Raw genomic sequence first — 15,498 nt, forward strand, 5'->3', positions numbered from 1 at the left:
TGAAGACTATTTAGAAAAATACTTAATTTTGCATTTTAAAAAAGGAAAACAAATCAGCACATAGTCTTAAATACTGTTTGTATTATCACTGTAGGTCCACTGACTAAAGTTACGCGCCCTTGTGTAGCCATGAATTTGATGTCGTTGCAAGAAATAATCATCAATACACCTATATTTTTAACATCGTTTAATGTTTTTAATACACAAATACCATTAATCTAGACATTTATGATTGTGACTTTAGGATGTTAGAAATTAAACATCAAGAAAAATTGTGACTATTTAACATCAGAAAACATGTAGTTAATGAATCTCTCCTAATGTGCCACAGCAACCAACTTAGATGGTATAAAGTTAAACAAAGGGGTCGAAAGATTATATACATTTATCATCTAGCATTACAACTTCAGTCATAAATTTACTGCATTTTAAGACTATGTAGCCTAAATTTGCCCCAACTATTGCTCGGGATTAGTAATTCCTTCCCAATGTGCCATTGTTGATTATAAAATATTTTGAGCTAAATCTATGAGACTGTAAAAACTATAATAAATGTTCAGAATTAAAGCTGGCAACCTCTAATCCATTCTGACAAGTCTCTGCCTTTGCAGTGATTTCTCCAAGCAACCCTGTAGAAGAAAAAAAAGATTCCATAAGTTCAACATTAGCAGCGTTGTCAGGTATGTTATCTTTAATGATTAGAGGATGTCATGGTGACTAGGGATGAGCGGACCCGTTGATATTCAGGTTCGTCCAAAGTTTGGGTTCCATGCTGAATAAAGTTTACATTTATCTGAGACCATATAGACATTTGATCAAATAGTATACATGTGTTGGGCAGACAAGAAGGCTTGTCTTGTCTAACCAATGCAAATGGACATTCCCCTGCTTGCAATGCTCCAATGTAACCAAAGGAGACACATTCACACACCCAAGATCAGGAAAAAGATTTCCTATTAGAGGCTACTTCACCTGTGACTCCTCATATATAATCTACAGTGGGTACGGAAAGTATTCAGACCTTTAAATTTTTCACTCTTTGTTTCATTGCAGCCATTTGGTAAATTAAAAAAAGTTCATTTTTTGTCTCATTAATAATGTACACTCTGCACCCCATCTTGACTGAAAAATCAGAAATGTAGTAATTTTTGCAAATTTATTACTAAAGAAAAACTGAAATAGCACATGGTCATAAGTATTCAGACCCTTTGTTCAGTATTGAGTAGAAGCACCCCTTTGAACTAGTACAGCCATGAGTCTTCTTGGGAATGATGCAACAAGTTTTTCACTCCTGGATTTGGGGATTCTCTGCCATTCTTCCTTGCAGATCCTCTCCAGTTCCGTCAGGTTGGATGGTGAACATTGGTGGACAGCCATTTTCAGGTCTCTCCAGAGATGCTCAATTGGGTTTAGAATGGTCACAGAGTTGTTCTGAAGCCACTCCTTTGTTATTTTAGCTGTGTGCTTAGGGTCATTGTCTTGTTGGAAGGTGAACCTTTGGCCAAGTCTGCTGTCTAGAGCACTCTGGAAGAGGTTTTCATCCAGGATATCTCTGTATTTGGTCGCATTCATGTTTCCTTCAATGGCAACCAGTTGTCCTGTCCCTGCAGCTGAAAAACACCCCCATAGCATGATGCTGCCACCACCATGTTTCACTGTTGGGATTGTATTGGGTAGGTGATGAGCATTGCCTAGTTTTCTCCACACATACCACTTAGAATTATCACCAAAAAAAGTCTATCTTCGTCTGATCAGACCAGAGAATCTTATTTCTCATAGTCTGGGAGTCCTTCATGTGTTTTTTAGCAAACTCTATGCGGGCTTTCATATGTCTTGCTCTGAGGAGAGGCTTCCGTTGGGCCATTCTGCCATAAAGGCCTGACTGGTGGAGGGCTGCTATGATAGTTGACTTTGTGGAACTTTCTCCCATCTCCCTACTGCATCTCTGGAGCTCAGCCAAAGTGATCTTGGGGTTCTTGCTCAGTTTGGCTGGATGGCCAGGTCTAGGAAGACTTCAGGTGGTCCCAAACTTCTTCCATTTAAGGATTATGAAGGCCACTGTGCTCTTAGGAACCTTGAGTACTGCAGAAATTCTGTTGTAACCTTGGCCAGATGTGTGAATTTCCACAATTCTGTCTCTGAGCTCCTTGGCCAGTTCCTTTGACCTCATGATTCTCATTTGGTCTGACATGCATTGTGAGCTGTGAGGTCTTATATAGACAGGTGTGTGCCTTTCCAAATCAAGTCCTATCAGTTTAATTAAACACAGCTGGACTCCAATGAAGGAGTAGAACCATCTCAAGGAGGATCACAAGGAAATGGACAGCATCTGACTTAAATATGAGTGTCTGAGCAAAGGGCCTGAATACTTATGAACATGTGATATTTCAGTTTTTCTTTTTTATAAAATTTGCAAAAATGTCTACATTTCAGTTTCTTTTCAGTCAAGGTGGGATGCAGAGTGTACATTAATGTGAAAACAAATGAAATTTTTTGAATTTACCAAATGGCTGCAATGAAACTAAGAGTGAAAAATGTAAAGGGGTCTGAATACTTCCTGTACCTACTGTATAGCGTATTTGTATTTATAGGTAGTGGTCTATTACTATAGCGTCGCACTTGTGTGTTTGTAGGCTGTAGTCTGCAGTGACGATGTCACAATAATGTGGATTTTTTATGGATTGCACTCATTCATCATGTTGTTACAATAGCCCCATGATTTACTTGTTTTGCTTTCACAACAGGGTGTCTTTATGCTGTGATACCTCTGTAGTGATGTTACAACAATATAACAATAGTGAATATGTGTATTTATTGGTATTTATTGGTTGCACTTTGTTGCAATGTGTATTTTATCATGTTCTGTACTGTATATTCATTTATTTGTGGCCAATGATCTATTGTGATGATGTCACAATACTGTATATGTTATTGAATATACATTTATATAAAGCCATGATTTACTATTTTTACTGTTACATGATTATATTATTTGTGTAGCACCTTATACTCACCATGCATTCATACCATTGGGATCACTCACAACTCGCTTTGCACATTGCACAGATTTCGTTATGTCATCAGACAGCAATTCTGTTAAAAGACATGAAAATTAGAATTGACAAAATTATGTTATAGCTTTAAATAATAATGCATCATTACATTAAAAGGTAATCATAGGCTCCATCCACATATGTACAACACACCTTTATTTTCTTACGTCTGTTCCTATAATGGCTCCGTTAAAGAGGATCTGTCACCGAGTCAAAAATATAGAATCTTTGCTCTTATTTTATTCCTGTTATTCCCTTAAGTACTCATTTGTTTTTTTTATTATTAGATTACTTTACCAAGGGGGTAATAATGCAGTGAAGCATAAAGAGACGCCCACAGAGAATACTGTGAGCAACTACCCCTTGGTAAAGACCACAAAAATTAACGTATTGGGTGAACTAAATAAAAAGGCCAATATCTATGGCACCATATAGTGGATTGAAAAAAAAAGAGTCCACTTTTGACCTGGTGACTGATACTGTTTAATTTGCCTACCCCCCAACCAAAAGTGCCCCAGAGTTAGTGGAAGAGCTTCAAATTCTAGGTCCATTTGCCCCAGGGAGTCCCCTGCCTTTATTTCACCATAAAACAAAAGGTGTCATGAACTGGGGCTAGTAATAATTATATTAATAAAGGAATATTTGGACATCAAGAAAATGGTGTTGTCTTCTGCTAATTAAAATATCTGAACAAGTCAACATTCTACAGTAAGGGTAAGTTCACACTAGGCGTTTCTTCAGCTTTTTTTTCTGCAGCAAAACCTGATCTCTTGGCCAGAAAGAAGCTGCAGAAAAAGCAGGTTTTGCTTGTTTTTTCTTGCGTTTTTTTTTTGCTGCATTTTTTGTTTTGTTTTTGGCATGCTAGATTTTTCTCTCGCGCATGCTGATAAAGTTTAGTGCAAAAAAAGCCCTATTCTACAGAATCAGGTCTTAGCACAAAACAATGCTGAAAAACCTGATACCTGCATTTTTGCTGGAGATTTTCAGTGTTTTTTCACCCACCACCCATTCATGTCAATGGGTGAAAAATGCTGAAAATTCTGATGTTATAAAAAACAAGGTGTGTGCATGAGATTTCTGATATCTCATAGACATAGCTGGTACTGTAAAACAGAACTGAAAATTAGCATTAAAAAACAAACGAAAAAACGCCCAGTGTGAACTTACCCTAAGAGTAGAGCTGGTGAGATATGTAACTGGTACATATGTGAGAGTCTCAAATCCTCTTATAATGGTGTTGACTGACCTCAATGTGTGTTACTGGTTGGCACTTATGGGTGGTATTAGGCCATGTAATAAGGAGACAAAAATTTTATCCTTAGGTCAGGGTCACACTATGGTAAAATACGGACGAGTGCTATGCGAGAAAACATTGCATAGCACTCTGATCAGTGTTAATCTATGGGGCAGCGTAAATCACCGTATTTTTTCTCTGGCGTATTCTTCGTGAGTGCAAGAAAAAATCCGACACCACACGAACCATGTGGGTGCTGTCCGATGTTTACGAATTGGTATCCTTTGAAAAGCCGGCAATTCATGTGCGGTGTACAGGACAATCACACTGACAGGTTAGAATAAAATAGATAGAATAGGTATATACATATAGAATACATAGATATGTAGATGTCAGTGACACACACACACACACACACACACACACACACATATATATATATATATATATATATATATATATATATATGTATTTATATTACATAGAGATAGAAGAAAAGCCGGTAAATTGTCTGCCGTGTTCTGTAAAATCATTGCAGGAGCCGACAGAATAGAAGACATGGATTGCATACAGTAAATACAAATAGAATAGATAGATATATAGATGTTAGTGACAAATACGACTAGTACAGTGTGTGTGCAAATTACTGTATAAGTATTTAATTATTGAAATATTATTTTTTGGAAAAAAATGGCATGGGCTCCCATGCAATTTTTGTAACCAGCAGAAGGAAAGCCGACGACTGGGGGCAGATGTTTATAGCCTGGAAAGGGGGTAATACCCATGGAGCTTCCCAGGCTATTAATATCAGCTCACAACTGTATACTTAGCCTTTACTGGCTAATAAAATGGGGGACCCCCCAAAAATGACATGGGTCCCCCTCTAATTAATAACCAGCAAAGGCTATGCAGACAGCTGCGGGCTGATATTAATAGCCTAGGAAGGGGCCAGTATCAGCTCTCAGCCACCCCAGAAAAGGTGTATCTTATGTGCCAATTATGGAAGTTAGCCTCTCCGTAATCCATGTCTGAGGGAGAATTAGCTTTCAACCTGGACGGTGCCAAGTTGCGTCCGTCCAGGCTGAGAACCAATGGTTAATGAGAGGATGTGAATAATTCTCACAGTGATCTGCTGTGAAGACACTGAGCTTGAACTGCGGTGACCTCAACACTGACTTTTTCCCACGGTCCAGAGGTCACCGCAGTTCAGCCTGCTGAGAGCACAGCCTCAGTGACTTCACTAAGGCTGTGCTCGCAGCATCTCATTCACCAGTGGTACGCATCTTGGCACCATCCAGGTTGAAAACGAATTCTCTCCCAGACATGGATTACGGCATGGAGCAGAACGACCAACAGGTATGGTATATTGTTGTTTTTTTATTTTACTTTTATTACAGGAGATCAAGGGCTTCGGTGGAATTAGGCGAGGTCGTAAGCATGGTTTGAGATTATTAAAGGAGTCTGTGTCATTTTTTCAATTAAAGGATTTTATTCTGGCTGTGTCTTTATTTAACATATAACTATAGGATTAGTAATGGATAGGTGTCTTATAGACACCTCTCCATTACTAAGCCGTGGGCTTGATGTCACCGAACAATACAAAGGTGACATCAACCCCACAAATATTAACCCCACTTGCCACCGCAACAGGGCAAGTGGGAAGAGCCAGGCAAAGCACCAGAATTGGCGCATCTAATAGATGCGCCTTTTCTGGGCAGCTGCAGGCTGCTGTTTTTAGGCTGGGAGGGGCCTATATCAATGGCCCCTTACCAGCCTGAGAATACCAGCCCCGAACTGTTTTTTTAGCAAGGCTGGTTGTCAAATGGGGGGACCCCATGCCGTTTTTAAAAAATAATTTATATAAATAATTAAAAAAACAACGTTGGGACCCCTCTATTCTTGATAACCAACCTTGCTGAAGCTGACAGCTGAGGGTTGCAGCCCCCAGCTGTGAGTTTTTCCCGGTTGGTTCAAGAAAATAGGGAGAACCCACGATGGGTTTTTCATTCATTTATTTCGTTATATCTCAGGCGGCAGCTGAGGAATACCCCTATCATCCGCTCCTGCTGTCACTGTTATTAGCGGCAGCAGGTGTCGGATGATGGGAGTAAGAGTCCCAAAAGTCCCCACCTGCTGTCATCATTCTGACTTTAACATAACTCTCATCATTCTCCTCTGCTCCTGCCGATTGCTGGCAGAGCAGGGGAGAATGATGAGCGCCATCTTCAGCACCTGCTGCCACGGAACAGCGCTTACTGTAGCGCTTCTTCCCCAGTGCCGATGCATGTCACACGGAGGACATCAATGTGTGTTCTCTGTGTTCGCTGTGTGCACGTGTGCGGGACGTTTTGCCGTTTGTGCCGACGGTAAAAAATGGACATGTCTATGTGTGGGGCACATGGACACATGGTTTGTGGAAACACACTGAATTGGTCTACGTGTGCCACATTTGAATGAGTCTACGTGTATCAGTGTCTCTGATTCGTGTGAAAACTGTCACCACATGTACCGCAGACACAGATGTGTGAAAGAGGCCTTATACACACTTTTTAGGGCAATTGGAGAACCTGCAATTTGCAGCAAATTTTTGTTGCTGCTTTTTTGGGAAAAATGTGCCAAATCTTGCAAATTTCAATTTTAAAAGATTCAATATTCTCAAGTTGGCAGCAATTACAGTATATTAGGAATTTCATTACCAATATTTTTACTTCTATTTAATTTAATCTCCTGCTGTTATTGAATATCTGTTAATAAATTATGGTTCTTTTACATATAATATTTGTCACTCATTAAATATTGAAGTCCATAGTAATGTGCAGCTTATATCAAGCAGATGTTTATCATGTGAGTGATGCTAAAAGAGCCTAACCCTTATAAAACTATATAGTTCTCTATTACTTCCTTTTCTCACATACTATTACAATTCATATATTTAAAAATACATTATTTTCTTCTTTTGTCACTCCAGTCTCTTTACCTTGGCAGTTGACGTTGCAAGCATTGTGACTTCTGGGGGTCTTGAAATCATTACACCACCATCGACTGTTTATTTGAAGAATGCCATAATCAGTACTGTTGTCGCCTGGGTTGAAGTTTGTGCTGGCTGTGTTAAAGGAGCTCTCGTAGAAGGCAGTACACACCCCTGTAGAGATTTTAGTTTCAAGAGCAACATTTTGGTGTTAATACACAGCCATCTACTATATAATTGTCTAAGGGTACTTCCGTCTGTCCTTCTGTCTGTCACCGTTATTCGTTGGCTGATTGGTCTCGGCAGCTGCCTGTCATGGCTGCCGCGACCAATCAGCGACGCGCACAGTCCAGAAAAAAATGGCCGCTTACTCCCCGCACTCACTGCCGGTGTCCGCATACACCGCTCACACAGGGTTAATGCCGGCGGTAACGGACCGCGTTATGCCGCGGGTAACGCACTCCGTTACCGCCGCTATTAACTCTGTGTGACCAAGTTTTTTACTATTGACGCAGCCTATGCAGCACCAATAGTAAAAACATCTAATGGTAAAAATAATAAAAAAAATAAAAAATGATAATATACTCACCTACGCCGCCTTTCCCGCTCCTCGTGATGCAACCGGCACGTTCCGGTTCACGGATAGTCTGGCAAAAGGACCTGCCATGACGTCACGGTCATGTGACCGCGACGTCATCACAAGTCCTGCGCGCCTGCGCTAAAAGGACCTGCCGTGACGTCACGGTCATGTGACCGCGACACGGTCACCTGACTGCGACGTCATTACAGCCTGGGAACGGAGGCGGCCGGCTGCACCCGACACAGGCGACACAGCTACAACGCGCCAGCGGAAGGTGAGTATGTTTATTTTTTATTTTTTGTAACCTGTGTCATACATGACTGGGCAATATACTACATAGCTGGGCAATATACTACATGGCTCTGTGCTGTATACTACGTCACTGGGCAATATACAATGGAACTGGCCAATATACTAAGTCGCTGGGCAATATACTAAGTCGCTGGGCAATATACGAAGTCGCTGGGCAATATACTAAGTCACTGGGCAGTATACTAAGTCACTGGGCAGTATACTAAGTCACTGGGCAATATACTAAGTCACTGGGCAGTATACTAAGTCACTGGGCAATATACTAAGTCACTGGGCAGTATACTAAGTCACTGGGCAGTATACTAAGTCACTGGGCAATATACTAAGTCACTGGGCAGTATACTAAGTCACTGGGCAATATACTAAGTCACTGGGCAGTATACTAAGTCACTGGGCAGTATACTAAGTCACTGGGCAGTATACTAAGTCACTGGGCAGTATACTAAGTCACTGGGCAATATACTAAGTCACTGGGCAGTATACTAAGTCACTGGGCAGTGTACTAAGTCACTGGGCAGTATACTAAGTCACTGGGCAGTATACTAAGTCGCTGGGCAATATACTAAGTCGCTGGGCAGTATACTAAGTCGCTGGGCAGTATACTAAGTCGCTGGGCAGTATACTAAGTCGCTGGGCAGTATACTAAGTCGCTGGGCAATATACTAAGTCGCTGGGCAATATACTAAGTCGCTGGGCAATATACTAAGTCGCTGGGCAATATACTAAGTCGCTGGGCAGTATACTAAGTCCCTGGGCAGTATACTAAGTCACTGGGCAGTATACTAAGTCACTGGGCAGTATACTAAGTCACTGGGCAGTATACTAAGTCACTGGGCAGTATACTAAGTCACTGGGCAGTATACTAAGTCACTGGGCAATATACTAAGTCACTGGGCAATATACTAAGTCGCTGGGCAATATACTAAGTCGCTGGGCAATATACTATGTCACTGGGCAGTATACTAAGTCACTGGGCAATATACTAAGTCGCTGGGCAATATACTAAGTCGCTGGGCAATATACTAAGTCGCTGGGCAATATACTAAGTCGCTGGGCAATATACTAAGTCGCTGGGCAATATACTACGTGGCTCTGTGCTGTATACTTTGTAGCTGGGCAATATACTAAGTCGCTGGGCAATATACTACGTGGCTCTGTGCTATATACTTTGTAGCTGGGCAATATACTACGTGAACATACATATTCTAGAATACCCGATGCGTTAGAATCGGGCCACCATCTAGTTACTATCATAAATACCAACTACTCCTTTACTACAACATATTATAACTTATTTAACAACTTAAAGGGAAACCGTCAGATTTCATGCTGCCCGATCCCTTAGGATCACATGGGGGGGGGGGACTTACCAGTCAACTGGAGCTGGGAGGGAAGAAGCGGGCCACAGACTAGTCAGAGAAGATACACCATCGGACGCCATGTCAATGTTTGTTCTGAATGCTTGTGTCTGATTCCTGCTGGCCGTGGTTCAGGCACCATGGCTCTGATGACAGATTCCTTTTAGTACTAGAACTATTGTGGATCCTAATATGCATATTTTTTGTAGCATTTTTCTACATGGTCCTGGTATTTCAATAACACTATTCAAAAGGGTTGTTTAGAACTTTAAAGGGGACCTGTCATTGTCACTGGACACACGATGTAATAGCGGCTGCAGAACGTAATAAAACATTACTGCTTCATTTTAATTTCGCCTCTCTGTTGTGGAGCTGTTAATAATCAAAGTATATTAGTATATAATGAATTAACTCTTAAATCCAAGTGGGTGTTATCAGATAGCAACTTGTACAGGGAGACCTACACTCCACTAGTGAAAAATATCTAATCCCACTAAAATTAACTCATTAGGTGCCAAATATTTTGATTGCCAATATTCCCACAATAGAGAGGCAAAATAAAAAACAATAAAAAACAAACAAATACATAAACTTTTTCTTCCTGTCTATTTGCTATTATTTCCAGACTTCTGCTCTTTCCAAGCAATTGTTATCATTAATTGGATGTGCAAAAGAAGAAGAACACGCGTACCAGTGCTGATATAGTGTATAAGCAATTAGACAGGAGTAAAAATCTATAAGCCACAAGAACATGTTAAAGCTATATAGTGTTCAAGGGAAATACCGGGATCACGGTGCAAGCGAGTGTGCATTGAGAAATTTTTTTCTAACATTTATTATATAGGAAACAAGGTAAGGAAAACTTCCTGCATCAATTACTAAAATCAGAAAATGCAAAAAAGAACTTATCTCCACTTAAAATTGTGGAACCAAAATATACTTACAGTTTGGCAGACTGTAACCTTTGAAACCATCAAGTCCTTTATTTTTCATGTCCTTTGCAAGTTCACATTTTTCAAACTTTTTTCCACTTGCAAATACACTTATGATCAGGAGACCTCCAATGATATGGATTTGCCACTTCATAGTTGTGCTCGTAGATTAAGGTGTGCCTGTCACATAAAATGCTTATATACCCATCGTAAAATACAACTAGTCTTTGTTCATGGAGTAAACCAATTGTGGTCATGGGAAAAAATACCACAAAAGCTGTAAATCAAGTTCCTTCAAATTGCCTGTCACATTTCAAAAGACGTTCGTCTAGTTCCTCTTTCCACGAATAGAATGATTAATTTTGTTTTATTTTTTTTATCATTCAAAATAATGGTACATTAGCATACATTATTTATATATACCAAAAATGTATGTTTTTTTTTCAAGGTTTGTGACATTTAGTACCTTTAGAAAAAAATCTATTTAGTTTGAGATTTGATGTAGGTTATGTGTAGTTGGATGTCCTGCCTAGATCTGTGTTGTGGATCAAATTCGAGAATTACAAGTACATTACTTTACATTACTTTTTAATGGCAAAGGAATTTCTTTCTTTGTTCCAGAAAAAACGGATGCAAAAAAGATACAAAAAAAGAAACATGGACCAGAAATGATTCCACCACACTGAAAAAAAAGGTCTGTTTTTCCATGCAGAAGAAAAAAATCTGATATTTAAAACTGACATAAGCCATAGGGCTGCTTTGTAAATAAATATGTAATGGATGATTAAAAATCTGGGATTAAAGTTTTCTCCAAATTTAGCTGTTACAGCAAGATCATTTAACCTGTTCGACACCAGGCTATCTCTCCCCCGTTTATGACCATGCACATTTTCATACATACATTTTTTTCCATACATTTAGTTTTAAAAGCTCTAAATTGTCTCATTTGGATAATTAAATAATTTTTGGCCTTTTTTTGTGGTACATGCGACCTCCTTTTTCTTGTGGGGAAAAAAAAGTTAAGTGCTTTACACATTTGTGAAATTATTTTTTTTTTCGACCAAAAAGGACCAATAAAACGTATTTAAAATGGTTTTCCTTTCCAAATAAATTATTTTTATATATGAGATATAAAGGGTCTTCTTTGAACTGGGGCAGGGTGAAAACGATTCGTACTGCCAGTAACTTTTTGTTTACATTTTTTTCTTGCTTTATTTAACATTTTCATTTATTTCATACATTATGTCAATCATAAGGTTATAAAAGACTTTTGGGGGGCAAAACAACATTGAAATAAATGTTTTTAGATCCGATTTTCGCAGTAACATGGCTGGCATATTAGCCCCAGTCACAGAGCAAATTAATCGCTTCCTAATCTATATGAACAGTTCTTCAGTAAATGATCTCTTCCTTCTCTATATATAGGGGGCTGTATGGGGGCTTATACTGTATATAGGAGGCTATGTGAGGGCTCATACTGTATATAATATGTTATGTGTGGGCTCATACTGTATATAGGGAGATATGTAGGGGCTCACACTGTATATAGAAGCCCTTGTGAGGGCTCATACTGTATATAAGGGGGCTCATACTGTATATAAGAGGCTTATAATATGCTATGTGGGGGCTCATACTGTATATAGGAGGCTATGTGCAGGCTCATACTGTAAATAGGAGGCTATGTGCGGGATCATACTATATATAGGGAGTTATGTGAGGGCTCATAACTTCCTATATGCATTATGTGCAGGCTCATACTGTATCTAGGGAGCTATGTGCAAGCTCATACTGTAAATAGGAGGCTATGTGTGGGCTCATACTTTATATAGGGAGCTATGTTCTGGCTCATACATTATATAAGGAGCTATATGAAGACTCATACTGTATATAGGAGGCTATATGGGGGCTCATACTGTATTTAGGGGGCTATGTGGGGGCTCATACTGTATACTGGAGGCAATGTGAGTGATCATACTGTATGTAGGGGGTTGTGTGTGGACTCATACTGTATGTAGGGGGACTATGTGTGGGCTCACTATGTATGGAGCTATGTGGAGGCTCATACTGTATATAGGGCGCTGTGTGGGGGCTCATATTGTATGTCAGAGGACATGTGGGGCATATTGCCTAGGCCTGTGAGCTGTTATCCTCATTGCAGAATGGCCTATGGTCTTCTTTTGTTGTCTTGAATGAAGGAATTCCCTGATGAAACTCTGAATGTCTGGCTCAAAGTACAGCATAAAGCATAAAGTCCATACAATAGTGCTGGTTACCCTGCCTGACTTAGAGTCCAGCTTCTTAGTCCTTTAGCAAAGGTATTCAATCCAGGAGATCTGCACACCTCCATACACACAGGCATGTGTGAGACAAACATCTCTCCATTTACAAAGTGAACTACACCAGGGGTAGACATATGGTGAGTCTCTCCCAACTCATCAGCTGCTCACAATCAATCTGTCATGGCTGATTAACCCCTTTTAGTCCTGTATGTACTGAAGCATTACTTGAAGTTTATCTCCCAACTACTAGGTGTCCAAAAGCCACCTCACATACCTCCCCCTCTGCCTAAAGCTGTGGGCTTGGCACCTTCCACCACTAGACACTAGATTCTAGAGAGAGCATCGGCATTAGCATGTAACTCCCGCTTCTATGTTCTACATACTAGTGGAAATCCTGCAGGGCTAGAAACCAGCAGGTAACTCCACATTTACCCCTTTTTCTTCCTCTTCCACCGGAGTGGGTCATGGTCTGACACTAGTTTAAATTCTCACCCTAAGAGATGATATGGCAATGTGTCCACCACCTACTTTATGGCTATGCAATCCTTTTCTACAATGGAATAATTTTTCTCACATGCCGACAGTTTCCTACTCATAACAGGCTGCTCCTCTCCGTGAATCTCCTGAGAAAGGACCGCTCCTAGTCATACTTCTGAGGCATTCATTTGGAGTACAAGTTCCTTCTTAAAATCGGGGCAATCAGAACTGGCTGCTTACACAGAGCCACTTTCAGTTCCTGAAATGCCGTCTCAGCCTCCGATGTCCATTTGGCCATGACATTCTGTCCCCTTAAGTAGATCGGTCAGGGGTGCAGCCACCATGGCAAAGTTTGGAATCAACCTCCTGTAGTACCCCACGATTTCCAGAAATGCCCTAACTTGCTTCTTTAAAAGTGGAGTGCATCCACTTTATTGGTCTGGGCTTTTATTTAACCTCTACCTTCTACATATCCAAGGTATTTGGCCTCCACTTTCCCCACGGCACATTTTTTGGATTTAAAGAGAACCCTGCCTTTCTGAGTGCATCAAACACTGGATGGACCTTTTCCAGATGAGTTCCCCAATTTGAGTTGAAAATTACATTATCGTTCATGTATGCATCAGAGTAATTCTTGTAGGTGCGAGGAGATGGTCCATGGCTCTCTGGAAGGTGGCTGAAGCTCCCTGCAGTCAGATCGGCATCCGTACATATTGGAAGCAACAGTCAGGCATAGAGACAGCCATGTTCTCCTTGTCTTCTTGTGACACGGGGATTTGCCAATATCCCCTTTGATAGATCCAAGATGGCCATGTATCTTGCCGGCCCAAGTCTCTCTATCAGCTCATCGATGCACGTCATCGCATATGCGCTGAACTTGGAGACTTTCTTCAGCTTCTGATACCAAATTTCCATTCTCCATCAGGTTTAATTATTATTTTTCTTCCTGCATTGTTAGCTTTCCAAACAATATATATTTTATCTGATGCAATATATATAAATTAACTTAGAAAAAAACAAAAACAGAGCAGCACAACAAGCAAAAAATAAATAGTCCGGGTGCAAAAAAGCTCCCAAAGGCAAAAGACCAAACCTTGTGTATAGAAGTCCAAAAACAGGAGCAGCACACCATAATCAGTGAAAAAAAGGAGCTTTTATTTAGCTCATGACAGCGACGATTTGGTTCAGACAAATGAACCTGAAAAAGGTTCATTTGTCTGAATCGAAACGTCGCTGTCATGAGCTAAATAAAAGCTCCTTTTTTTCACTGATCACGGTGTGCTGCTCCTGTTTTTGGACTTCTATAAATTAACTTAGGTGACACAAATTTTTTTTGACATCTGGTAACACCACATTCCACAATACATAAGTTTACAGCTACTAAGAACATGATGATGGAGAAGGGTAGCATGGTGGTTTAACTTGTTAGCAATGTTGTGTTGCAGTAATGTTGTCTGGTCTGACACCAGATGAAGTGAGCACTTTTGGGGCAAAATATTCTTTGAGTGAAGATATTCTTCAATATTTTAAGTAGGTTAGCATTAGAAAAATGCCATCTTCTTCCTTTGGTACTCCAGAACATAAATGTTCTGATGATCCACAGTGAGGTTAGACAGACATAAAGGACATAACAAGGTATAGTGTGTGTACCCCCACGTAACAATGGTCATTAGCAGGATCCTTAATCCAGATATACTCAAACCTAATGTTGTGCTCATACAGATGACAACACCTCGAGGAGAGCCTATATTATCCTGTGATTGTACACTTTTTTTGTGTTCAGCTTACCCTATATAGTATTGTGTTTTTGCATTTCGTCTAGCCTTCTACAGTATATCTAAGTTTGAGAAATTAGATTGTGAGCCTGCTCTGAACAGAGACTGACAACAGTATTGATCACTGCACAGTGCTGAACCATATATTGGACATTTATAAGTAACTGAAAAAATAAATAGATTAGACTATAAAAAATGAAAATGTATCCTATTTTTCATCGTGGAAATGTAAAAAGTCCTATGCCAAGGCTGAAGAACAGTGCAGTTGTTGTCATTTCACCTTAACTATTCCACCGAACTCCCCCTAATTCAAAACCATAGCTTCAAATGTGGACAATCTCATCATACTTTTTACCTTTGGTATAAAATGGAACTTAGACCTATTGATAATTTATTAGATCATTCACACTGACGAATACTAACAACTTCAGAGCTTAATTCTAAATACCTAAAACTTGAGAAATAAAAAAGGGGAGAAGCCAGCGCTGCTTATGGTCAGAACTAGTGTTGAGCGATACCGTCCGATACTT

At 40.0% G+C, this 15,498-nt stretch overlaps 1 protein-coding gene and 1 long non-coding RNA gene across 2 annotated transcripts in view; one reads left to right on the forward strand and one right to left on the reverse strand.

The window, feature by feature from the left end:
* Positions 1-174: 174 nt before the first annotated feature.
* LYZ (lysozyme) lies at positions 175-10,724 on the reverse strand. The gene is made up of 4 exons (XM_077265243.1): positions 10,450-10,724; positions 7,265-7,429; positions 3,015-3,093; positions 175-629 (listed from the first exon to the last, which is right to left on the reverse strand). Exons 1-4 carry the CDS (start codon positions 10,589-10,591, stop codon positions 563-565), a joined length of 453 nt encoding a protein of 150 aa, XP_077121358.1. The 5' UTR covers positions 10,592-10,724; the 3' UTR covers positions 175-562.
* A 363-nt stretch (positions 10,725-11,087) lies between these two features.
* Positions 11,088-15,498, forward strand: part of LOC143776169 (uncharacterized) — a 39,543-nt gene continuing 35,132 nt past the window's right edge. Inside the window, exon 1 of the long non-coding RNA XR_013215783.1 lies at positions 11,088-11,131. This is a non-coding gene — a long non-coding RNA (uncharacterized LOC143776169). The remainder of the gene's footprint in view (positions 11,132-15,498) is intronic.

Source organism: Ranitomeya variabilis, chromosome 5 (genome assembly GCF_051348905.1).
Source record: "Ranitomeya variabilis isolate aRanVar5 chromosome 5, aRanVar5.hap1, whole genome shotgun sequence".
Classification (NCBI taxonomy): domain Eukaryota; kingdom Metazoa; phylum Chordata; class Amphibia; order Anura; family Dendrobatidae; genus Ranitomeya; species Ranitomeya variabilis.